General features: G+C 33.3%; 3 protein-coding genes across 5 annotated transcripts; 1 reads left to right on the top strand and 2 right to left on the bottom strand.

Annotated features, from left to right (window-relative positions):
• The first annotated feature begins 3,773 nt into the window (after positions 1–3,773).
• On the top strand, positions 3,774–8,620 carry LOC137807323 (U4/U6.U5 small nuclear ribonucleoprotein). The gene is made up of 2 exons (XM_068607921.2): positions 3,774–4,620; positions 8,299–8,620. Exon 1 carries the CDS (start codon positions 3,898–3,900, stop codon positions 4,600–4,602), a length of 705 nt encoding a protein of 234 aa, XP_068464022.1. The 5' UTR covers positions 3,774–3,897; the 3' UTR covers positions 4,603–4,620; positions 8,299–8,620.
• Positions 8,621–11,650: 3,030 nt separating this feature from the next.
• On the bottom strand, positions 11,651–17,164 carry LOC137807324 (VIN3-like protein 2). Of its 3 annotated transcripts, XM_090300793.1 has the most exons (6): positions 16,583–16,786; positions 16,361–16,452; positions 14,641–15,316; positions 13,995–14,051; positions 13,562–13,881; positions 11,651–13,059 (listed from the first exon to the last, which is right to left on the bottom strand). In XM_090300793.1, the coding sequence occupies exons 5-6, from the start codon at positions 13,860–13,862 to the stop codon at positions 11,867–11,869; spliced, it is 1,494 nt and encodes a 497-aa protein (XP_090156919.1). In that variant the 5' UTR covers positions 13,863–13,881; positions 13,995–14,051; positions 14,641–15,316; positions 16,361–16,452; positions 16,583–16,786; the 3' UTR covers positions 11,651–11,866. The 3 variants fall into 3 exon arrangements, with proteins under 3 accessions (XP_090156919.1, XP_090156920.1, XP_068464023.1); XM_090300794.1 differs by lacking the exon at positions 13,995–14,051 and having other exon boundaries at positions 13,562–13,744; positions 16,583–17,164; XM_068607922.2 differs by lacking the exon at positions 13,995–14,051 and having other exon boundaries at positions 16,583–17,164.
• A 9,232-nt stretch (positions 17,165–26,396) lies between these two features.
• Positions 26,397–27,110, bottom strand: LOC150028827 (uncharacterized). Its single transcript, XM_090300142.1, has one exon. It carries the CDS (start codon positions 27,108–27,110, stop codon positions 26,397–26,399), a length of 714 nt encoding a protein of 237 aa, XP_090156268.1.
• Between the last annotated feature and the right edge of the window lie 727 nt (positions 27,111–27,837).

A 27,837-nucleotide genomic window follows, 5' to 3' on the forward strand; every position in this document is an offset into this window, starting at 1 on the left:
CTTAATCTTCCACTAGTTGACCGTTTACCACCACATTACTAGGATTGGTGACCAACAAATCAATATCAAGGTGCAAGACCCAAACTTGGTCAATAGCAATCTCAAATATCGTTTTGAAGGAGGTAGTGATTCCCACTTTCAAAAGTTTTTCCATAACCTTTCATTCTTTCTCTTTTGAAACCCAAAAGGCGGAGATTTTTTCTATATCATTTTCCTTATTTTAAGGCAAAAGATCTCATAATCTTTTTCCTTGAAGAGATTGGACATTGCAACCTTTTCTTTTGCCCACTATTTGCTCATGAACAAAGTTGATTTATTTCAAGGACCTTGACCCTAAGGCAATCCGTTTCTTGCTGAGAGGTTGCGAGTTGCTTTGCTTTTTTTTTTCGTTGGTTAACAAAAGAGTCTTTGATTAGTCACTAACTGAATGAGCGGTAACCATGTTTTATGGAGACAACCTTGCAAGCCTTCGTAGAGTGATGACAAGTCTTGTTTCTCCAACATCTTCGCATCTCCTTCCTAGCAGTTGATAAGTGCCTAATTTCAGTAATGTTTCATATTAAAATATAGGCACTTATGAGGATTTATTGCTAATTTACATATAAAATAATCTCTAATTTATGAATTTATACTTTTTTACATTTTTATGAGTTTTATTTGAATAAGAGCATTTTATTCCCAAATTTGGTGTTAATTGCATATTTATAGGGAAGATTGAAGATTTGAAATAAAGGAGCATAATTTGAGCTAAAAAGATAAAGCTGGAAGGTTCCAAAATGGAAAAAGATGCAAAGAAAGATTGAGTCTTTTTTATGTTTTATCATTTAGCCTATTAGCGCGACACAAGAAGCAACCTAACCCTAGAAAACTAGGATAAATAGAGGGCTAGAGGCTCAACCCTAGTGTGCCAGATTGAGAGGAAAACACCATAGGGTGAATTGTAACCCAATTGGGAGAATGGAAGGTGTTGGAAGTATGCGTAGCTAATTCTACCCTTTCGGATTGGGAGTAATCAGTTCAAACTCTTATGTATTGAGGCGATATCTTATATATTAATATTAAGTTCTTGATTGATTATTGGTATTGTTGTTTTACTTTTAACTTTCCGTGACAAATTGAGAATCTTAAATCTGACCGAGAGGTATTTTTAGGTTTGGACCTAAACATCATTACTTAGCATATTTGAGTGCTAGGGATAGACTTGAAATGTTAATTGCCATTAACGTCTGAGTGTGATTGTGATTCTAAGTTGTTTTTATAAATATGCGAGGGATCGATATTTAGGAAACATTCTTAAGGATTTTATATGCGAGAGATCGATATAAATGAATTTTCTACGGACATCAATTTCAATCAAAGAACTCAATATTAAAATGCTTATCAAAACACATGAGAGTGGGAGAGATGAAACCTAATCCCTATTTTTCCAATTGAAGCAACTAATTCTTTGTTTGTTTTCTTATTGATCAGTGCCAACACAATCACTTCTAAACTACTCTTTTTATTTGTTATGTTGTTATATTTAGCGAATATTGTACTCGATAATTCACTGTTCCTTGTGGGATCGATATCCGTCCTTAGGGACAATTATTACTTCTGACAAACGCCACTTGCCATAAAAAGTCATCAACAGTTGTGAGTGCAATTATGTGCAAAGTGATAAAAATTGGGGTCCCAAAAATTCCTTTAAAACTCTGAAAACCTCAGATTCCAGTCCCCTCCAACTATTATTTTCACCTTAGGACCCAAACGATCCGATTTGGAATTAGTTGTTTGCATAAGAACAATCTTCTTGGAACTTTTTCCTCTTTTTCTTTTGAGTTGGGAGTCTAAGGGCGTCAATCCTTCAATTGTGATGACGACAATAGCGTTTTTGGCCTCCTTTAAAGCCTTCATCTTCTTAAAATGGTAGGCCATTTCCTTCTTATATATTGTCATTTTATTATCTATAATGTAAAGTATTAAGGTTAAAGTTAGAAAATAATAAGACGAAGTAAATTTTAAGAATAAGTTATATACCGATGTAGATTTTCAAATCTACAACTCAATATTCAATCTTTAATAGGATGGTTGAATAAAAAATAAACTTTAACTTTTCCAATTTCTTAGTTCTCACGCTCGAATGACTTAAGTTTCTCCACCTTTTGAGCATTGTAAATGCGAGAAATTTGTGTCCAATAAAGAGGGAAACCCTTCAATAGGATAAGGTTATGAGTAGGGGTTCAAAGTTTCAGAAAGGGACCCTTGAATCACTTATAGAACAATTGAAAAAAAAGTCAAGAGACCTTGACTGCTAACACTATTTAACGAAGCCCACAACTAACGAGACGATATTTTAAACTAGAAAAAAAAACATGTTTGAGGTCAGAATTATGCTGAAGTGTGTGCATATGAAAAGCATGAAGAAATGCCCAACTGTTAAGATGCGACCGGATAGGGCAATGTTGATAATTGTGAGTACTTCCTTCTTAAAGGAATCTAAAGGAAGACAAATATTGAACTTAATAAAAACGATATCATAAAAAAGCAAAACCTACTCTCTACATTGTCAAATTCATTATTGCAAATCGATTCATCCAGTTCGCAAGCTTGAATTCCCACGTCTTTCTCCTCAATATTGCTAATCACTTGAAAATTAGGAAAAGCCTTGACCTTTTTTAAAGATGTATGCTTTGACGTCTCTCTAAGATGTTCCACTTTTGCTCAGGGTCAGGACACATCATAAGTTGTCATTGATGGAAATTAAGAACCCTATATCCAAACTCTCACACATAGAAGTCAGAAAAGACCAACATAAACAATCTCGAAAGCGAAACAAAACCAGTAAAAAATAAGCAAAAATTGAATACAATTTTCAGAGGTAAAACAAGTCCAGAAAGGAGAGGTAAAAATGAAAGGGTAATTTTGGAAACAAAAATGGAAATCCATAATAGTACAAGTGACAAGTGAAAAGAAAGAACAATACTTATTTGAGAGGAAGTGAAACTCAAAGTGAAGAAAGAGGAAAATGTAGTGAAAACATTACGTTTAAACCATTTGGAACGACATAAGAGGGGGAATGATGTTTCAAAATCGCCAAGTCCAATGCGCCAAGCAAAACGTTACACATGGATGGAGCATTTGAGTAGGTGCGAAATTCTGAAGTGACGTGACCATATAATTCTAAAGACTCTCATGGGTGTGACATTCAATATGAGATTCTTAGAATGTTCTTTAAGCCTTGAGTCAATGCCCTTTTGCCCAATTCGACTCAAAGTTGGAAGACTCTGTATCGTCCCAAACTTATGAATTGGTCTGTGTCCGATAAAATACATAGTGAATGAGACCTAAGGTCTAAGCATTATGTAAAAGTAAGTCCCATTTTATCAATAAATATGTCCATCAATAATGACCTTTTCAAAGGTTTAGAAAAATTAACAAAAATAATATTCTTTTATAAAAATTTAAAACTTTAAAAAATTAACAAGAATAATATTCTTTTATAAAAATTTCAAACTCTCAATAAACAACTAAATCATTTGAATTTTGGAATTTTTTTTTATACACCACATCCTTTGAATATATTTCCCAATACTTAAAACTCTTTAATGATGCAATGACGTAAAAAACAGTTGAACTTAGTAACTTAGTCCCTAATTTAAATAAAAATAAATAATGATTAACATTTCAACATGTATTAATCAAAGAATTAAAATTTTAGAAGATAGCAATTCTTTTAGTATTACATCCTATCATTTCTACTAATAAATGCAATTTTTCTTTTTGTGAATTTAAAAGTATCTCCGAGTGAAGTAGGAGCCAGTAAGTAGCATCCCTTGTACTCCAGAGGCAGCATGGGGTTGTTTATTATAGGGTTTTGGCAGAGCCAACCATGAACCTCAGCCCCCTCTCTGCACCATGACTGACCGTGAACGTGACCGTGACCGTGACCGTGATCGAATTCGGGACAGAGAAAGAAAACGAAGACGAGACAAGGACGACCGCGACCGTGAGCGAGACAAGGGCGACCGCGAGCGAGACAAGGGCGACCGCGAGCGAGACAAGGGCGACCGCGACCGTGAGCGAGACAAGGACGACCGTGACCGCGACCGTGAACGCGAACGCGAACGAGAACGAGAACGAGAACGAGAAAAGGATGAGCGCGATCGCGATGACAGAGTGCGTAGCAAGAGATCTCGTTCGCGTTCTCCTGACCGTGGACGCTCCCGCCATGCGCGCTCGCCCTCGCCGAGTGAGCGCTCCCACCGGCGGCGCCACCACCGGACGCCTTCCCCTGACCAGCCGAGGAAGCGCCACCGGAGAGAGTCAGCGGAGGAGGAGCACAAGGAGACAAAGAAAGCGGTGTCAGACTTCGTGGACGGTATCGCTATGGAGCAGCAGCAGAAGCAGAAGGATAACGGAGGAGAAGCTGAGGGGGACGAGGACGAATTGGAGATGATGAAGATGCTAGGAATTCCCGTCGGGTTTGACTCCACCAAGGGGAAACCGGTTGCCGGTGCTGACGTCAGCGGCGTCAGAGCCGTCACCAAGCGCCAACCGCGCCAGTACATGAACCGCCGCGGTGGCTTCAATCGTCCATTGCCCGCTGAGAGGAATCGCTAGGTTTTTTTATTTTTTCAGGTCTGTTCAATTTTCTTTCCTTCAGGAACAAATAACCCTATATTAAGGTTATGTTAGAATTTGATGATTGCCGCTAGGAATTAAACTCGGATTTAGCTTAGTTGAACAATGATTGAAATTTGGATTGTTTCGTGTTCCAGGCGGTGATGATTAATAGTAAATTAGCGACTCTGTGTGTGGATTTGTGATGATAGCTGTTATTCATGTTGTTTGATGGAGTGTGTCATTCTTGGTGTGTTATACATTCTGCAGTTTAGTGCTTATGCTTAGCGTGAGGTTAGCTCAATTTTGTTTTGGTTGCATAGCTCACTTGTGATGCTAGCGTGTTTTGTCAAAGATCGTTTTATCTTTAACATTGATTCAGTAGTCCCAATAGATAAGTCCTAATACTTCCCGGTTTTCTTCTCTTTCACCCTATTCCTGACTATGGTAACCATTACACCAAAATTAGAGAGTTTCATATCTGTGATTGTTTACTCACCTTTCTTCCTTAGCAAATATGCCCACAGCAATTAGTAAAACTCTTCTCCCTTAAAAGTTAACCCCTGTTACTCTCCAATCAAGCTTACCCTCAGAGTAAGTAAATTACTCTCACCTTGCTTACGTGGTACCCTTTTATACAAACTCACTATCCTGCGGCAGTGTGAATTTTTGAATTTATATTTTCATATTTCACTAATGTTATGTAGGAAACATTGATGTAATCATAGAGGAGTGTGAGAGGTGAGAGTAGTATGTTGATATACTCTTATTAGACTCTTGTAGTTTGAATCTCTCTACCGATATGATGGCATGGTTTTTAATGGTTGTCCAAAGAAAAATGTTTGGACCAATTACATATCCCTAGTATTGTGTTTAATTCAGAGGTTGTCTTTTGTGTTTTTTTTAGTGTGTTTGGTTTCGGATCTGCAACCTGAGTTTCCTAATCCAGGTTGATGCTCCATGTAATAGCTTTCATGTATATTCCAAAATGCACGCCAATTTTACACTACAAACAAACTGTTAAGTTCATGTTAAACTCACATGGAATTATTTAGTTGTTATAAGTTAGGCTGGTTGGTGATTTAATGTTCATGCATCCTAGTGACAGATGCTAGACGTATGTACAAACCACAGGGAGAAGATTTTGACACGAGTAAGTGAGGACTGAAGAATGCAAATTAATTACCATTCTATCTATTCTTCTAAGTTCCAAGACACATCAGTGGTAATCACGAAGCTTATAATTCCCTTTTTTGGTTCTTGTATAAATCACATTATCTTTGTAGTACTAGTATTATATTCAGAACTTCTATGCTGCCAAGTATTTAGTGTGGAGGCAAGCAGCCAAGCGCCATAGGTAGCTTAGGCAGGTGAGGCAGTACTTGGACATGCAATGTGGGGGACTGTGACTCCCCTCACTTGCACTCATGGTAGCAATGATTAAATTTGAATGTGTTACATGATTCTAGTATGGTAATGGAAAACAAATAATGGATGATCCTCTAGAGATGAGAATTCTCCTCAAGCCTCAATTCACTTACAGAATTGGGAATTCATCGACACCCTTTCCATAACAGATTTGTCCCCTGTATACCTTCTCACATTAATTCCCTTTCCTATATATGCCTTATAGACTTTCACTTCTCCACATCCTTATGTGCTTCTCTCCCTTCTTTCAGCCAAACACCTCTGGCTGTCTGGCTTCTCTTATATACACATTCCCTAGAGATGAGAATACACCCAAGCTTCAATTCACTAACAGATTGTTGGAATTCATAGATACCCTTCCCATAACAGATTTGTCCCCTACATACCTTCTGACCTTACTTCTCTCTTCTATGTGTTTTGTAGACTGGTGGCACTTCTCCACATCCTTATGTGCTTCTCTCCCTTCTTTCAGCCAAACACTTCTAGCAGTTTAGCTTTTCTTGGATACAATTTTCCTAACTTAGGCCTGGCTACTGTTGATGATTGATCATTTTAGTAATGCATTTTGCTAATAGCAATTGATCAAAGAATTGACAGGCCTGTGGATGGAAGCTGTGAATTTTGAACCATGGGAATGTGTAGTATGTTATTTATGGCTCATTATAGAATAACCCTGTCTTTTTGGAAGCCTTGTTTAAGATTGGATATTGCAGGGAGATTGCAACTACTACTATTAGTTAGACTCTAGGCGTTATAGGGTTTTAGGACTTGGGTATTGTAGGGTGCCAAGTCCTACATTGAGTTGTATGAGATGCTTGGTGAAGTACATAAGTGGCTTTGTTCTCCCCCCTTGAAAATTACCTTTTAAGGAAGGGATTCCCAAATGCTTGGGTGCTTATAACATAAATTTTGAATTCTGATTGGATATAATAGCAATAATAACTATATATATATGCTCTGCTAAAGCAGATATTATATAATTGAGCTCACTGCTAGACTGTGCAGTTCTTTTGTTTGTGTTACTTTTGTAGAACAAAAGAGGCTAGTCAGTATGGGATCTTTTGAAAGGGATATAAGCCTTGTCAATCATGGTTATATAACTTGCAATTTAACTTGTTAGATCACACTAGTTTACGAGCTCATTACCCCTTTTCTAGTTTACTGAGTAATATTTTAGTAAACTCAGTGAGCTCGTGGTGAACTTGGCCAATCTCACAAGTGCAGTTCAGGACCGAGATGGTAAGTTTAGCTATGGGTGGTTTTTAAATGAAGCGACTCCTCTCTTTGTCGTTTGGCTTTGCAAAAATAGGAGAAAGGAGAAGACCTACAATTAGGGTTCTCTGTTATTGCATTTCTCAGCTTCCCTTCTCTTTGCTGTTGACAAATTTAAGGTGTTGCTTCTCTTCTTCGATCTTCCTCTGCGATTTTTTCCTCATTGATCTTCTCTGTGATTAGGCTTTGTTCCTTCCCCACTGCAATTTGGTTCTATTTCTTCCTCACTGTGATTTGGCTGCATTGTTGAAGTTATTTAGAAGTAGTCTACTACTAGATTTAGTTAATTTATTGTTTATGTATACTAGTTTGTTTTATTATGAGATTAAAATGTTTAATTATTATGTTCTTTATAGGTATTTATATATATATATATATATATATATATATTATGAACTAAACTCCTGTGAGTTTATAATATGAGTGTATTAGTCGAATTTACGAAGCTCCCATGAGTTTGTAAATGCTTGTTTTTGACAACCTTGGTGTCATTGCAACTTGGAATTTGGAAATAGTATTATTGGCAAGGGTTGATGGTTCTTTACTATCACTTTTAAGAAAACCTTGTTTTGGAAAAGTCACCCCTTGACATTAACATGCGCTCCTAGTTATTTTAGTATCTGATAAAATTTACATTCTTCGTTTGTATAATTGATGTCTCTAAACTTTGAAACATATTATCTTAAGTTAATTTCCCTGCATTTTTCTTGTTTATTTACGCCAGTGTTGGTTGGATGTCTTTTACAAGTCACAGTCACAGAGATTCTGTTCGTGTAGCTGCTTGTTTTGCTTAAGAAATTTCTACAATATTGTTTGTTATAGGCATTCAGTTAACCAATCAGGCAACCCTTCATTCAGCCATTTTTTTTTATTTTCATTTAAAAAGTGCAAAACACAGATTCCTCCGTTTACTTCTTGGGTATGCATGAAATATCTTTCTTCTCACTACTAAAAATTTTGGTTTGCCTCAACGACTGAGCATTTTGATGATTGCAGATGAGTAATATCCTTTGGTGGTGGTTCAATTGTGTGAAATATTGGAGCCAGAAATTCTAGGAGGGAGGGACCCAAAATGAAAGTTTGTAAGCGTTCGGCCAATTACCTGTGTCGTTCATATGATATACCGTGCTACTTTCAGCTCGATGATACCTTGTGTAACTGGTGTTAGGCATGTTTATTTTTACCTGTTGCATTCATAGAATTTGTCAAATTTTCATGCGGTATCTAGATTTTTGCTGCATGCCGTAACACGTGCGATGCACATGCTTTATGTTATTAAGTGATTCTGGATTTCAATATAATGCATGATCAATGGATATGCGAGTGTGTCAACTCTCTCTTCTAACCCATTCGTTTTACTCCTATATCCATGGGCGAGCTCTGATTGATGTGGATGTTTATTAATAACTCTGCCCTAAACTTTGTTGCCCCTATGGTTGATGTGGATCTCAAAATCCCACCCCTCTCTCTCATCACCCCCAACTCCTTCCACCTTCAAACTATCATTAGCCTAAACTATCATTAGCACCAAATCAAAGTCAATTTCACTAAATCATACCCTCTCCTCATTTCTGTCCAATTTTCTTCAATAGAGACTAATCACAATCCATAGCATTGTGCACATGTTCGACTTATCAACTGTATATTATATTTTTATCTACCGAGAGATGTTTAAATTACGAGTTTATTTTTTATTTATTGTTACAGTATTTTTTACTCCATCGATTAAAAATTATTCTGAACATAATCCATAAAATAATTACTGTAAAAAGTCATATTTATATGAAAGTGCAATTTTTTTTTTCTAAAGTGTATATTTCAATTTAGTTATGAATTTATATTCATACTATATATTGAAAGATAAATGTTCCACGTGAGACAATTCAATTAAGATGAACTTTTTGTGTTTTCTTTTTTAACATTTCCTGTCAATTGTGACTTTGCAGATAAAGTAAAGATTTAGATGAAAATTGAACTTGATAACATTATTTGAAACTCCAAACTTCATTTACACTATTGAAGCATTAAAATAATGATAGAATGAGAAAAATAGTTATTGATGTCATAAACTGATGTAATGAAGAGAAATGAAAAGACAATAATTTTCATGTCCAACATTTTAGTTAACTAGCCTTTTAAAAAAATTCTCAAAATAAACATCCCTTTGCTTTCCACCATAACATTAGTACATAATATTTATTATTTTATTGATGATTAATATTTGTTAAATGATTAATCATTTTTATCAGATTCTCTTTTTAAATCACGTCTTTTCTATTTCAAAATTTGATATGAAAAATCCAAATTTAATCTAATTCAAACTAGCACATGTTGATAAGAAATACACTGCGATGCTAAATAATTTTGTTGAGTATGTTTCAAGTTTGAAATCCAACCTTCAACTTCAACACTTATGTTTGCAGTATGCAACTATAAGTGTGTTTGCCAGATCCATCTAGATATATTATACATAAACATAGTGTGAGTGATGAAAGAGAAAGAAGTTGAAAAAGAAATAAAAGCCAATATGAAAATGTTAATTTGATTACTGCAAATATTAAATAACTGTAGTATCAGTTTATAACTATAATGTGATAGACGGTGGACACAAGAGAAGGGAGAGTTTAATTAGGCTTCAAACCTTTGATTTCATCAACACTCCCAATTCTCTACTTTTACAGTTTTATTTCACATAATCAACATACCATTTTCTTTCAAAATATCAACCATGCAACGATGGTGACACATGCCAAACTTTGCCCTCTTTTTTTTTCATTTTTTTATTTTCTTAAATAATAAATTATTGAAATTTAAAATTTAAATGTTTTATTATTATTTGTTTCTATCATTTCCATTTTATCATTCTTCATGCAATGGACAATAAGTATGGCGCCGAAGAAAGTCATATACAGTTTTTGTGGTCTTTGGTTTACAAAAGCATGCAAAGAAAATATAGTTTTAAATTAAGTGTTTACTTAATTTTATTAAATGGATCTATTAAAAAACATACTGCATCAAATTATAATAATTACATTATAATCCCTTATTTCGTGGACTTAGTAACATTATTTGAAAATTTAAAAATTAGAACAGAATAATGTTCAAAAAAGAAACTGAGTACTGCACAATGTAAACAACTGTAAGTCTTATTTTTTTACCATCATATATAAAAAAGCCTTATTACAATCCTTCATTTTGTGGGCATAATAACATTAGTTGAAATTTAAAAAAAGAGAACGTCATAATGTTCAAAATTAAGAATTGTACAAAACAAGAGTAAACACTTGTTTGAGTCAAACATTTGCGGATTTATAATAAAAGGTTTTGATTTTTTTAACAGTACTTCTCGTCCTAGTATTGACATTTCTATAATTAAGCACAAACTTCAGCTAATGCGATTTATCAGAGTTCAAGTACTAGTTTAGAATTTTATATTAACTAGAAATGAACAAGTTATATAATGTATAGATGAGAAAAGTCTTCAAACATGTGTTGCATTAAAGTTTTGAATTAATTGTGCTGCTAAATTTATTTATGTAGTTGAAAAGTTCATATTTAAAGTTATCTCCATCAACATGTAATGGCACTAGCTAGAGAAGTATTGAGTTTCACATTTGTGAAGCTCTTTACTTCACAGAAAAATGTCAATTCCCTGATCAAGTAGATACAATTATGATGAATCAAACATGCACCAAATAAATCCAAAAACAACAAGGCACAACACAATGTTGATAGATAGCACTTGATAAAGATTCAATTCTTAACTTCATGTATAAAAATCTTTGAATCAGTGAATATGTTTGTTTTGAAAAGGATGATTCCAGTCATCAATTGGAAGATACCTTGGGAAACAACCAAAAAAGATTGGTAAATCAAATTTCGTGTTTCATTAACCAATTCATGCAATAATCACGGACGAGGGTGGCCCAACAAAGCATGATATTGATATTCTTGCAGGAAGTTTTGTCAAACACGCCATTACTAACTTGTACAGTTTCATGCATGCTTCACAACAGAACTCAACTAACAAAGACAGTGAAATGCTTTAAGCAGAATCGGAAGAGTTAAAGCAATTGCATGCCTTTATGGACAAACTCATCAACATTTACTAACTATTACTCTACCAATGATTACCTACAATTAGTAACATGTTCACTTAATTTAAGCGATGTCTTAGTCAACACTAAAATATATCCTGTACAATCAAATTGGTAAAATTCAAAAGCTTTTAACCAATTTAGAGCCTCACTTGAAAATACTACACCTATAGAAATATCAATTTTAGCATAAATCCTTCAATGCTACCCACCAAAAAGAGCAACGACGAGTTGCAAAGTGAAAAAAAAAATGAATTTGAAATAGTAACTGTGTAATAAAAGTAAATCTAAAATTCTTACTTACATGATAATATGAATGATAATGTTGAAATAAATTATAATTTATAAATATATGTATTTGAACTCTGTCTAAATGAAGAATATTAATTAAAAATCTAAAGAATTACAGCGTGAGAAGCCAAGAGGGGCTTGAAGCTTGGGAGTAGTAGCTGGACCTACAAAACTGGTCAATGCCAAAGCTTCATGCAGAACCCCGCTGGCACCACTGATATTCTCTTGCTGGATATACATTCTGAGAAGGTGTCCACAAGTTGCTCTGCAAGAGATGCTGGATCTTCGAGAAATGTATCAATGTATATTTTCACAATCCTTACTTCTTGAGGGGTGGCTCTTAAGCTGTACCAAGTCAGAAATTTCTGCCTGAAGTTCTTCTCTATGTGCCCTTCACACTCTAACCATCTAATCACCTTCACATAATACTCAAAATCACGCTCCGAAAAGCCATTAGCGACACGGCCCTCATCTTGCCTTTCTCCGCTTCTCTTCTTGGATGTGCTTCCATCCTGGGGGCCCTCCCTTTTCCCGGATCCATTTTCTTGATCTTTGGCACTGGACTTGGATCTTCCAATCCTTCCTGCTCCATCCTTAAGTGTTTCCAACTTGCAGGGAGTATTAGGCAAGCCTCCTTCCGAGCTACCTACCAACGGCACACATTCCCTACCCGTTAGAACTGGAGAATTCAACCCATCGTCAATGCTCATGTCCTCAGTCACTTGTTCCTCAGGCGAGTGCTTGTCTTCCAGCTTTAGCACGTCAGAACTAGGTATGGAGGCAGTCATTCCTACAGCATGCTGCTTGTCTGACAAAGAATCTGCATCAGGAGGAAGACCCACAACATCTATATTGGAACAGTTAACAGCATCATTAGATAAATTTCCAGAAGCAAGCTGGTCGCTTTCCTTGTGATAAGGAGGATAATGACCTCCTCGGTTATCAGTCAGGTCACTATATGGATTGCAGTTATTAGTTTCATCTTCCACTGATGACGGATTGGAAAGGCTGCTACAGTTGGTTACTGGGCTTTGACTTCTCTCTGTTGCTGAGCAATTAGGGACTTCATCCTCGCCAAGCTCTGTTGTGATTTGAACTTCACACACACCTGACTCCCTCGAATCATTTGAAACAACTTTGAAACTGTATTCTGTACCTGGAAGTAGACCCCTGACACTGAACCTTCTACTTGGTACCAACGATGTGCATGTCGGGTCCATGGGATAGTCTACTTCATCAGCTTTGCGATACCACATGGTATAAGCCGCGATATTTTCACCAGAGGGTTCTTTGGTACCCAAAATAATAGTGAGGGATGTGGCAGTGACATCTTCAAACCTCACCATATTTGGAGCCAGAAAATGTGCATCTGAAAATGTGATGTACACACGGAGATCAATCTTATAACATTATTCGAGAATCTACACCCAGGGACAGAAAAATTAATCTACTGATAACTGTACAACATTTGCATCCAATACCATAGTTAAGTGCTTCGATACAAAAAAGCCAATAGAAGTTCATAAACAAAAGAAATAACCTATGAAGTCAGTCATGTCTCGTGTTTGGCTGATGACCCCAGAAATAGTTTTTGGGTCACAAAAAGTAAACTAACTTACAGCCAACAATTATCCAAATTACTTTTGGGAGACCATTCCCAAACATAAATCTTATTCTTATAAAATTATTTCTTCTTTCAACTCAAGTGTTTCAATGTCTTACCAATTACCTAAACAAGATCTAAAAGTTAAGTTAAAATAAATGGAAGTCGTAAAGTAGTTAGTTCCATATATAACACAAATCACAAGGGAAATTGCAATGATATAGATACACGAGGGAAATTGAGAAAAAAATAACAACGAAGAATTCACCTTGAGTTGTTGGATTGGGTGATGATGGCAAGATCCATTTCGAAAGCAGTGAATCAAGCGATTCAAGAGCAAAACCACATTGTTTCTGAACCTCAGGCCCTGAAGAAAGCCTGTTCACAATTCCCCTACCAATCTTCACCGGTGAGCCAGTGAGTGGGCCCACTTCAGGTTCAAGTTTCTTCACTGCTTCATCAACAATTTTATAAAGTTCGTCATACTTTTCAGTTCCTTGTAAAAGTCTCTGGCTTAACGAGACACGATAACAGAGTATATCTACACGTCTAGTATCCTTTGCTACCATCAGTTGTTTTCTCCAGCATCTAATATATTTTGATAAACAAGCCCAGATGAGATTCATCTAGCCTTACACATTGACAAAATTTCATCCTAAGAGTAATTTGGCACATACACAACAGTAAAAAAACAACTTTACCATATTTTGATAGAGTAGTGTCTTTGCCATAATGTTGAGTAGAGTGTCTTACCATAGCTAAGCAATCAAAAATAACATTCAACAAATAATCAATCTCTCTCTTTCAGAAAACCGATCATGCCTAAGATTATTCTTGAAATATCAGTCCTATGCATGTTTAAAGCAGATTATGCACTAAAAGCCACGATCCAACTTGACATACACAACCTAGAGCTTTATGAACTCAGCAAAACAAAAGGGGAGGAAGATTTTTTTTTAAATGCGAAGAGACAACCGTCATCTTATATTATTGACTCGTTTTATATAGTTGGACAGGATGTGAACTTTAGCATGAAAGGTATTCTGTGATGACTCAGTTGACTTTTTTTATCCCAATTTTTGTCTATCTTGAAAGTTTTTGATGCATTTTGCAAACAGCAAATTACTAAATACAATCTTCCTGAACCCTGTTACATATTATTTATTTGCAAGTGTAGCAAAACACTCCAAGAAAATTGACTAAATACCATCTTCTAAAACCCCGTTACATATTAATTATTTGCAAGTGTAGTAAAACACTCCAAGATAAGAGAGGGAAAAAAGAAGCAGAAATTTTAAAATCAATAAAGATGTCATCTAAGAAATTGAAAAGCATAAGTATGATTACCCGAGTAAATCATTTACTTTCCCACAAGCAACACAGTAGAAGCCTCCATCAAGCTTGGGACGCTCCCCATCTTTGCCAATTCCAGAACCATTATGTTTTAAAGCACACTCAAGGTGGCATGACAAGCCACAAGAAACACCGGGAAATGGATTCTCAGAACTACATATTAACCACAGGCTAGGGTCTTTGTTGTCATCATATTGATGACAAATGCAGCATGAACATCTTTTACAAAATGCATCTGCTTGATTCAGGGTAGCTTTGCAGGCTGAGTTTTTGCAGTATGTAGTATTAACAGAATCACTACTATTATTGACTGAAATGCTGGTCACAGGAACAGGTAACTGAGAAGGATTCTCAGATTTTCTCTGCCTTTTAGCAGGTTTCTGACCAGATGCAGGAGAGGAATGTGGTTCAGGGTCTGTCGCAGTTTCATGCCCCCCTGATTTCTTTTCAGAAACAATTTTTAGAAGATTTTCTATAATTTTCAACTTTGTCAGCCCAGTATACTTTCTCTCTTTTCCCATTTCTGCACACAATATTTGCAAAATCTCTTGACGGCTCCATGACTGCAGCATCTCAGATGCACCATGAGACCACTTAGATACTTCATATACAAGTTCTCTTTTTTCCTCCATACTCAATTTACTGCACTTGGAAGGATCAAGAGCAAGACCTGAGGTTAAGCAAAAGAAAACATATATTATTATCTGCACAACAGATTCATGGAAATATTCCAACATCAAAACTTCCAAGCAGTGAAAGAGACAAGACTAGATCCACAAAGACTCCAGCCATAACTTGTACTCATGCTAGACATGTCATCATAATTTATTTCTTTTCAAATTTCTTGAGAATAAAGGAATTATTATTGCAATAATCTTTTACATACGTAATAAATCAGTAGGCTATCTGACAAGTTATGACCTCAATTTTGTTATAGTATAAAACATTGACTACTTCAAAAATATTACAAAGAAGGCCAAAGCAAATAACATAATGAAAGGTATACAACTGGAACCAGTTGACTTTGCACCACAGGGACATACAACCATTTGAAACACGGTAAGAAATTAAAACATAGGAGACAACGTGCAATGGACTAGTCAAGTAAGACAATTAAGCAGTTAGACATAATCTTCTTTGACCTTTATTGGAGACTCCATTCTCCTAATATAGAACCCATAGACCGCTAATTTATTAGCTGGCCCATCGTATACCAAATTACAAGCTACTAACCATGCTTCCTTCCTTATACGACAATACAATCAAGAATTTTGCAGTTCTCAAGAAGCCAGTTCTACGACCCCAAATACACAGTCAGAAAGAAAAATAAAAATAAAAACAAAAATCAAATCAAATATAGAAACAAAAACAGGTATAAAATAAACACCTCTATTATGGTGAACTAAAAATTAAAAAAATAAAATAAAATCAAAAGCTAATCAGCACCCAATATTCAGAAAAGGCACACAGGAAGAGATCACGATAAATTAAATCAAAACTCAGAAAAATAAGAGAAGCCAAAATGCTAAAATACCACCGTAGAGATTAATCTACACCTGGATCGTCAAATTAAGCGGAAAGTAACTCATGAGCCTGAACATAGCAAAGATAGAGAATTCTTGAGAGAATTCAATCATCCCAGTTTCAACAGAACAGAAAAGTGAGCACTATACATGAAAATTAGAAGAAACAGAGAGACAAATAAGCAATTCACCCTCAAAAGACGAATCTGTAGCCATAGATATGCAACAAGAAGGAATCACTCAACCACCACATTACCGCCAAAAGCCCAAAACTTGATCGAACCTGCACAACACAAAATCCAACCCGCATCATGGGTCGCCGTTCATAAACCAAAAAATTATAGATTAAAGGGAAAAAAAACTATGAGAACCAAAAATATTAAAAGAGAGAGAGAGAATGGAATAACAAATACCGAAAATAGATGCTTGGAATTGTAGAAGAGAAAAGGAATCCATTAACAGAAAAATTAGTCTCAGACACAGTCTCTCTGTGCGTGTATAAGAGGGAGATTGGAGGTAGAGGTGGTGGTGGTAGTGGTGGAGGGAGACCTTGCTTCTAGAGAGAGAAAGCTTCCAAGTTGTATAGAGAAAAGAGTGAGAGAAAGAGAAAAGAGTTTGCTTTGTTTGTTAGATAAAAATAATATAAATAAATAAATAAAATAAATAAAACAGCTGCATGCTCTGTTGCTATTGATATTGCGATTCTCACTCACTCGCGACATTTTTACATTTCAGCTTCGGTTCGGTTGGAATTTAGAATACTCTAACTTTGCAATTTACCAAACTACCCTTCTCCTGTTATTCGAAAAAGATTAACATATACCGTATTTCTTTAACTATTTAATATAATTAAACATTAAAAATAAATTTAACTTGTTTAAAAAAAATATTTTTTATAAAATTAAACAGCATGATTTGTAGGTAGATAAAAATGTGAATAAAAGATATTTTAGTAACAGCATATTTACCTAAAAAAAAGTATCCCATATTGAATTGGTTTCTGGTGGTGGATGAGGTTAGTATATAACAGTATCTGTTAGGCCTGGGTGCATTTATTCTGTGGTTCATCCCAGTTAGTGTAGCATCCACATACACCATATCCCATCACTAACCTGCACCATAAATTCATACATCATACTCATATGAAAGGGAGTGCTCAGGTGTGACATGGCATTGCATTCTAGGACAATATTTTAACTATGTCTTGTCTATTTCTCTCCATCTCCATTCATTGTCTTTTTCCACACATTTTTCATATATATTATTATCACTCATATGTTACAGATTAGTATGTCACTTTTCCTTGTAGAAATAGAACTGATTACTATGTAAAAGGGTGAATCACTTGTGTTTAGAAAACTACTTAAAAGTTATATTTCTCATAGTTTTAATTAATTAATGATGTAAAATATGTATTTCATTATATACATATATTAAAGAACTAAGGAATTACTCAACAACATGTTAAGACTTTTAATAATTATGTTTATAAATATTGCTCTCCTTTTGTTAAATAATATCATCAATTTTGTATAGACATGAATTTATTTATTTTTTCTGACAGAGGTGTACTGAATTATCCATGCAATACTTGAGTCTGAATAACTGGTGGGAGTGTTAAATTTTGTTGTTGGCAGTGGAAAGGAACACACATGGGTTAATAGATGATAAGGGTCAACAAGGGGTACTATAGTCAATTAGTTGCCCCACAAAATTACTGCTGAAAGAAAGTACACACTTTTTTTTATTTATAATTAAAATTTACAACAGCTTATCCATCTACTTAGCCAATCAAATTACACCATGGCAGAAAGTACATTATATTATATATATATATATATATATATATATATATATATATATACATACATGAAATTCATTCACTTTGTTAAAGAGAGAGGAAAAAATTATTCAGATATTATATTTTTTTGCAATGATGATGTTGTGCAGTGATCCTTTGCCATCTGAGACCACACTTGTGCAATTGGTTTACCTTATAATGCAGCCCATGTTTGCTTTCTACTGCATTTAAAAAGTTGTATAAATTGCATGGCCATCAATCAGGGTCTATGTTGTTGGTTTGTTCTATATGTGGTACAGTACTTAAAAGATACTACTGCTTTAAGCAAATTTATGGTTATGTAAATAGACCAAAAAAGTAAGAGATCACTTCTTATCACTATTTCAATTAATCTAGAAAATAAGGAGCAATTTAGATTATGAAGGAATAAAAAAGAATTAAAAAAAAAAAGTGAGGGTAAAAGTGGAAGATCTCAACGGAATAACAGACTATATAAATGATATTTAAACGGCATGTATGAATGGTGGATAGAAAAGGAAGAGAAAAAGTGAATTATGTACCGTTTAAATGAGAAGGACGGTTGCCTAAACAAAAGAGTGGAAGAGATAAGGAGGTGCAGCATAGAGCGCCGACAAAATAAAAAATTATGGGTACCAACCAATGCTTTCAAATGATGGGATGGAAAACCTTGTTTCTTTCTCATTTTTTTATTTTTTTTATTTTACAATTTTTATTATTTTTTATGGGATGTAATTTAAAAAAGAATTAAAAAATTTACTGTATTGTTGGGTCTTACTTTTTCAATAAGGATTTTTAATGAACAACTAAAAAATGTGTGATTTAAATTAATAACTTCTTATCTTGCTTTCTTGTATTTCATGCAGAAGCATTAAAAATAATGGTGCATAGGTGCATGATTTTGTTTTCTTTTATCCACCTACTCTGAATAAATATAAATTGTTACAGGACTAAGACTAATTACTCAAGTAACGTTATTTGATTTTAAATATTGAATATGAAATGTAGTTATCTGGTATTTGGGACAATCTGGTTTATAATTTATTTAGTATAAGATTTAAATATTGGGATGAAGTTATACTTTGATCTTACAATAATTTTAAAATTATAACTAGTCTAATAGTCTATTCAGGAGAGCAGAACTTATCATAGGAAGGAAATTGAGTGGGAACATGGTGTTTCATTATGTGTAATTTATTTTTGTGTTTCTACTTTTTTATGATCTCACTTATAAAAAAAATTGAAAGATATATATATAGGTCTCTATTCTGTTACTGTTACATATATTTAACAAGGAGGAAGAGATGTTTCATCATAAATGTCTATTGATTTCTAATATATCCTAAGATGAGACATTGAGTGTTAGCTACAAGAGGATGTTAAAAGTTGTCTTCATGGGAGTTTTGTTTTGTCATGATTATGGCCATGAGAAACTTTTGTGGAATTATCTAGCAGATATTTGTAAAATCATCAATCTGATATAGATAATTCAACTAAGTATATTTTATGATAGTAAGAAAAAAAATTATAAAAAGGGTGACTCCAACCTCACTCAAAGATCTAACATAAAATCTCACATATTCCAATAATTAATATCAATTTTTTAACTCTTTACTCAAAATATAGATTTCAAGACACAAAAATATCAGAATTAGCCAATTAAGAAGATATAAGATTTCCATCATTAGATTAAACAGTAGTACCTTCAAACGTGTGGTGCATGTAAATAATAAACATCATTTTATGTTGTCTTTTTCCAGATCCACTTCTATTTCTTTATTTTTCAGTATTTTTTTTTGGCTTCTACATGCACAGAAGTAACAATTCAACGGCATCATAAATGTGCCACGTGCTTAGTATCCCAACTCCCAATACTAATAATAATAAAACAGAGAGGAGGAAAATTTTATTCTGAACCCAACAGTTCAAGCAACATTTTATATTTCATATTTTACAACAACGGCTACGCTCTATTCAGATTGTTTATTTTAATTCTGCAATGGAATAAACAACCATATGTTAAAAGCTGTAACCATTTTATTTTATTTTATTGAAGATCATCATGAACAAATTATTTTAAATTATGACAGGGTTATATAAAAAAAAATTGTATAAAATATATAGAATTACAATGAAATAATGTATTGAAAATCATGATAGTGTTACGTAAATATCATGATGAAAATATAATTTATGTAATCCCATGAGAAGTATGCTGATACCCTAAGCTTTTCTAAAGCAAAAAATTTAGGTTATTCCAGCTGGATCAGCCTTGTGTTGGAAACAAGATTAAAAATGAAATGAAATTTAGCGTTGGAAGTAGGTAACAAAGAACCTATTTATATAATATTTGTGCATCTCCATGAATTAAAAATTAAAAATATAAAAGGAATATTATCTTGTTCATAGCTATTGGAAAGGCTTGGATGCCCTGTATAAGTACGATTGGGGAATAACTATTAGTGGTATTGTAATTAATTATCAGCTATTATTGGTGTTGCTGTTCCATAAAGAATTTTCTATTAGTGGCCATGGTTCACCAACAATTATTATCCTTTTGTGGTCCTTGTTTCATTCTCTCTCTTTTTTTGTGGTGGTCCTTCTTGCTATCAATGATGACATCAAAATCATTGCATTCTATATTATCCCTTAAGTTTCATTGTTATCTATAAACATGTTACTACTCCAAATTAAACTTTGAAATAGGTAGCCACAAAAAGGGTGCTGCTACTGGGTGAAGGTTCTAAACACCAAAGAATTATGATTCCTGCAACACTCAATAATTCAAAGAAAGAAGAAAGAGTTGTGAGGGAGAACTATGTTGGATTATAAACATGGTTTTTCTGTTGCACAATCTCAATAATTACAAATAGTCTTTGACTATACAAACAAATGCATATTATATTTCTTCAAATAAGAAATAACTCCATAGATTAATTGTTATGATAAAAGGGACATTTTGTTAACAGAAATGTTAGTATTATAATGCACAACTAGTGAAGTCATATTTTGTAGTGGGATCAAATGTATAATTGAACTAACCTAGAGTTGGTAGACCATATGTAGAAAACCTCCTAATAGAGTCAAGGTTGTTCAGATTCTTAGAATTGCTAATAAAGTAAAAGTCATTTGCCCATTAATCTGTGACATTTCCATATTAAAGGGTCACAAATCATTTTCTCCTCGGTGGTTGAGGCGTGTGTGTAAAATAACAATATATTTTTAGTATTTGACTCTTCAACATTTCAACTTTAAAACTTAAAGATGTTTGATCGTAATAAAAATAAAATATAAATGAAAAATTATTATAACAATTATTTTTATTATTATTTTTTGGGTTAGACAGTTTATTTTTAATGTTGTGTTAGATAGTATATAGTGTTAGACGATCTACATAGGATTAATTGGTTAGTGTCTACTTAATATTAGACGATCTATTCTAGGTTAGACGGTCATCATCTATTTAGCGTTAGATGGTTAATTTTGGGATAAACTGTTTTCACTTGGGTAGATGATTTTTATCTTATCTTTCTTATATAATGTCTTTCTCTACTCGTGTATATACATTAATTAATAATATATTTCGTCTTCTTATTTCTTCTTTTGCTTTCGTAGTTTCTATCATGGTATCAAGAGTAAAAAATATTTTCTTTTAGGAAGAGTTTTACTGTGTCATCACTTGATATTCATTATTGATTCTTTTATTTTCTTTATTTCTTTTGTTTTCTTTTCCATGTCAGAAGACTTTCAAACACTTTAGTTTCGCATGTATATTCATCATAGTGAGAATCCACTAATTGTCTGGTATTGTCTGCTTTTTATGATAACAATTATCATTCTTGGAATCGATCCATGGAAACTGTTTTAAGCGTAAAAAAATAAGCTTGAATTCGTGGATGAGACTATGTCTAAACCTAAGAAAAATGATCTGATGTATCTGGTTTGGTGAAGGTGCAACAAGATGGTTGTTCCTTGGATTTTGCATTTTTTTCCGAGCAAATTAGTCGAAGCGCTCTTATTGATGCACAAAGCAAAGGATGTCTGGAATGATTTGAAATCCAAATATTTCCAGTGTAATTTGTTTCGTATTTTCAAGTTAAAAACTAATGTTGTTACTTTGAAGCAAGGAGATCTTTCTATCACATAATACTTTATCAACCTTTGTATCATGTGGGATGAACTAGATAATTTTCGACCAGCCCAGTTTGCGTGTGTAATGCTTAATGTTCATGTGGTGTTCTTGTTGTCATTATTCAAAAGAAAAGAGAAGATCATCCTATGCAATTTTTGAATGCTCTTAATGATCAATATTCAAATGTGAAGTCACATGTTTTGTTTATGGACCCACCAAGGAAGTTAAGAGTTTTTTTTTTTATAATAATAAATATTAGGAATTGAGTTTAAATTTAACTAATCTTTATAAAAAAAACTCTTGTAAAATAAAGATTGGGCTCTCCTTGTTATTATAAATTGGTCTTATCTTTCGTGAATGTGAGATTTTCAATAATAAATAAGATAGTATAATATAATTATGTAAAACTTATTTTATCAATTATTAATTTAATCAATATAATAAATATTTATTATAAGAATTAAAAATGAATTTATCAGAATAAGTTTTTATGTTAATTCAATTAATAACAAATAAATTGAAAAATTTCTTCAAGTTCATAAAACAAAACAGACATGTCTATGCTCACTTTCCCTTTTCCTTTTCTCTTGTAATTTGTCTCTTCCTCGCCATTGTGTTTTCTCTTTGTCCCCATTTGTGCTTCATCTCCATTTGTCAGTGATCTTTGTTTTACTTTCATCATTCTCGCTTATCTACAATAGGTAAGCCACCTTGTCTTCGTCTTTGTTGTATTTGGTTTTCATGTGTGTACTGCTACATTCTTCTTTTTATTCATATAACATATGTTAAATTTGTCCATGAGTGTGCTTGATTTAAAGGTATTGTATTATCAGGTAAAACTCACTGGTAAACATTCAAAAGGTCTAACCAAAAGATCGAGAGGTCGTTATCTCCTGAATATCAAAATACCATGTGATTAAAATGAAACAGAGGATTTTGATTAATAAAATAGGAAAAGGTAATAGAATAAATAACTTTGATATTGTACTAAATTTCAAAGGTTAAGCCCAAATATTAAGAATACACTTAGTAAAAGTATAAAAAGTAAAAGCTCAATAAAGTTGATAAAGCCTAATAAAAAAGCAATATAAACAGGTGACTTGATTGACAATGTAAGGAGAGTGTTTTTTAGAGGTTATTACTTAATCTAATTAATTATTTCTTTATCATCAAAGCACCTGACAAGTATACATGTCTAAGTGAGAGAGTCGAGATTCACCTGTCTGAAAGAATCGAAACTAATTTGTTCGAGAGAGTCAATACCAATTTGTGAGATCCAAGACCTACCTAAGAATCAATATCCATATGTCAAAACATACCAAAATCCACTTGTTAGGAGAAACTGAAAGATCGTAAAGAAGGAAATATCATAAATGTTAAAGATAGTTATTTTATCTTGTGTTAAGCCTTCTAACAACAAATATTGTTTGACAAAAGAGTATGGTTGTTAGTGTTTGTGAGCATGTTTGAGAAATTTGAAAACTGATCCACCAACCAAGTTGGACCTAGTCACAAATTTGAAAGAGATGTAAATGTCAAAGATCAAATTTGTTAAATTGTCTCCATTAATCTCTATCACAATAATAGATTTATAGCTCTTGCCCGAGTACACAACAAACACACTTTTTCTATCTTTTATTTCTACTAAATAGATCTAGGATTCAATTAAATCATTTAAAGATATAGTCACTCCTCCAACTTACTTGCTCATACTATATTAGTCTTGCGTCCTTATCAATTAACTGCCTTTTAGTAGTTCGAGGAAAAGAAATATTTAGAAGTTTGATATCTATGCATTTTGTTGGGATTTTTTGTGCATAAAGTTAATTTTCTTCCTAATTTTTAAGAATACCATATAGGAAAAAATTAATTCCATTCGACCGTTAAAGGTCCTATTTTGACGTGGCAGAAGTCGTGTCAAGTTGGCACGACTTCAGTATGACAGGGCAGAAGTCGTGTCAAGTAGGCACGACTTCATTAAGACAGGGCAGAAATTGTGCCAAGTTGGCACGACTTCAGTATGAAAGGGCAGAAGTCGTGCCTAATTGGGACGACTTCTGCATATGAAGTCGTGTCGAATTGGCACGACTTTCCTAAATTTGTAATTTTTTTTAAACGGACCCATTTTGGTAAAAACAAAAAAAAATAACCCCATCATGGTCAAAAAACCTGATAAATTGTTATAAGACAAAACAGAATTCAAAGGATATTTAACGTTTGAAGATGTACTGGAAACATTAAGATTACAATGATAATCCTTTAAATACTCAGGTGATTTTTTTATTCTTGTGCTCATTCAGACAGATGGATCTGATTCAGAACTTTGTTCTATATCATGATTTTCATTGAGGTTTTGGTCTATATGGGAACAATCTTCTTCTGAAACCTCAATTTGTGACTCACAATTATTATCATGTCTATTTTCAACATTATCACAAGGTGCAAGAATGGCTTGTGATGGCTGACTTAAGACAAATTGATCTTCAGCAAACAAAATTTGATCATTAACGTCGGGATTGTTTGTTTCATTGCTAGTATCTTGAACCCTTTGGTATGGAAAAACATGTTCATAAAAGACAACATCCCTATACACAAAAATTTCTCTTGATTGAATATTCAACAAAATATATCCTTTTGTCCCCCATTGAAAACCAATAAAAACACATTTTGATGCTATTGGATCAAATTTTCTTCTATTTGTTGACAAGGTGCTAGCATAGCATAAAGAACCAAACACCTTTAATCCATTAAAATTTGCATCAGTTTTGAAAAGTATTTCATGAGGAGAAGAATAGTTTAAAACAGGTGTGGGAAGCATGTTTATAATATGCGCAACATGTATCACAGAATATGACCAATAAATCTTGGGTAAATGAGATTGTATCATAAGAACTCTTGCTACATCTAATAAATGATCATGTTTCCTTTCAACTATACTATTTTGTTGTGGAGTATTGACACATGATGTTTGATGTATTATTCCTTTACTGACAAAAAAATTAGTCATCAAAATTTCAGTTCCATTATCACTTCTTATTATTTTTATTGTTGTCTCAAACTGTGTTTGAACAAAAATAACAAAATCTTCCAAAACCTTAACAACTTCATATTTTTGTTTCAAAAGAAAAATTCATGTGTACCTCGAATAGTCATCAACTATGGTCAAAAAATATTTATAACCATGAATTGATGGTATTGAGTATGGTCCCCAAACATCTACATGAATCAAATCAAAATATTTTTTTGATTTAGATGTACTAATAGGAAAAGAAAGTCTTTTTTTGCTTTGCAAAATGACAAACATCACAAACAAAAGATTTGTTATATTTAACAAAAGGAAATTTATTCTTGATAACATCAATACATTTATTTGAAATATGACCTAATCGAAAATGCCAAAGGGTTTCTAGATCACTAGCACTGACATTAACAGTATTGATGGTGTGTGTACATTCAAGGGGTTTCATTTGAAATTTCTGGTAAGATGGGATCCTGAGTATATAAAGTCTATCTTGCGTCTTAGCGATTCCAATCATCTTCATTGTTATTTTGTCATGAATGTGACAACCATTAGAGTCAAAGGTAAGAACACAAGATAGTTTATCAATCAATTTTGCTACGGAAAGAAGATTAAAATTGAAGCAAGGAATGTACAAAACATTGTCTATGACATGATTTTGATTGAGAAAAACACTTCCAGAATAATTGGCAATGACTTGATTTCCATTTGGTAATTTGACATAAATAGGATCAATTTGATGATATGAAGTGAAATAAGTTAAAGATGAACAAATGTGATCAGTAGCACCACTATCAATAATCCAAGAACTAAAAGAAGAAATAAAATTATTACCTGTTTGATTGGAGGGATTGGAGGGAATAATAGAGACTTGATTAGAAGTATTGCCACTGGATTTGGTCTGTTGTAAAAAAGCTAACAATGTTTGATACTGCTCAGGAGTAAAACCAATTTGTTGAGACTCCACTTCTGACTTTGAACCTTTATGATTCTGCTCAATATTATTGAAATTTGTATTCTGAAAAACTGCATTAGTATGACTCTGATCATTATTCTGATTTTTGAACTTGAAATGGGGTGGAAAGCCATGCTTTTTATAGCATGTATCAATGGTATGTCATGCTTTTTATAGCATGTATCAATGGTATGCCCTGTCCTTCCACAATGACTACAAATTTTGGAAGTATATCCTCTTCCATTGCTTCCTCTTCCGTATCCAACACCTCTGCCATAGGTTGTAGCATTGTTTTTATAACCTCATTTTCTAGTAGCAATCATTGTCTTGAATTGATCACCAAATGTTTGCCTCTCTTGTTGTGTAACAAGAGAGCAAACATTATTCAAGGATGGCAAAGGGTCCATCAATAAAATTTGAGTTCTCACAGTCGAATAATTATCATTTAGCCCCCTTAGAAATTTGATAATTTGGTCTTGTGTTTTATATTTAGAAACATTCACAAGAGTATTGCATTTAGAGGCACATGAAGAAGCAGGTAACGGGCGGAAAAGATCAAGTTCATTCCAAATAATTTTTAACTGAGTGAAATAGTTTGTAACAATCAACTCACCTTGTTTAAAAGAAGAAATCATCTCCTGGATATCAGAAATACGAATCATGTCTCCTTGTGAGAACATTTCCTTTAAATCATTCCATATGTCAAAGGCATTGTCCATACAGATGATGCTCTGCGCGATGGATTGAGAAACAGCCTTGAGAATCCACGAAACAACCAACATATTGGCTCTCTGCCATGTTGGAAACAATGATTTGGTACGATTGGGAGCTTCTATAGTTCCATCAATGAAACCTATTTTGTTCTTTGAAATTAGGCTAATTTGAAACGAACGAGACCAATGATGATAATTTGGTCCCTCAAGAATAATAGGGACAATAAGAAAGGAAGGATTATCTGATGAACTAACATGGTAAGGTGAACTAAGATCTTGTGAGGGATCATCAACTTCACCCATGAATAAATGTAGCAAGCAGAGCTCTGATGATCATAACTCTGATACTATATTACAAAATAGAACATAGATGAACAAAAGGGAACAGAGATGAACAAAAGAGTAAACTGAGGACAAAAGGATATGAGAATGAATATCTCTTCTTTCTTATTATTCAAATCAAAACAAATGGTTTGAATATATACAAGTAGTAAAGAAGGAAATAAAATAATCAATATTAAATACTAGAATCATAACACAAAGATAAAATAAAGGTTATTCCCTTCTATAAAGAGAAATAATTGATAATTAGGAAAGACACTCTAATTAATATTAGGATCCTTTAATGCATTCATCTTCTTTAAATTCTTAATAAAATAAAAACTTACACTAGCTGTAGTTTTTACATAAATATCCATCTCTTGTATTTGCAATAAATGATACTCATTTTATATTCTAATAAAATGACACTCGCATTTTTTTTTATTTAAAAATATGTCTGAAAGGTTATAAAAGATAACCATACCACAATATATAAATCTATTACTTTATTTGTATGAAATAAAAATAATTTCCTTCTCGTATGTTAATTACTTTATTTGTTTAATTAGTTTTTAAGTGAAGGAAAAAAGAAGGTACAGAAAATTCATAAAACTACAAATATATTTCTATTCATGCATGGAATTTCTAGTAACGATGAGGAAACTATGGAAAGTAATTTGTATCTTAGTGTGTGAAAGCAAAACAAGAG

Source organism: Phaseolus vulgaris, chromosome 3, assembly GCF_051622355.1.
Source record: "Phaseolus vulgaris cultivar YP4 chromosome 3, ASM5162235v1, whole genome shotgun sequence".
Lineage (NCBI taxonomy): Eukaryota > Viridiplantae > Streptophyta > Magnoliopsida > Fabales > Fabaceae > Phaseolus > Phaseolus vulgaris.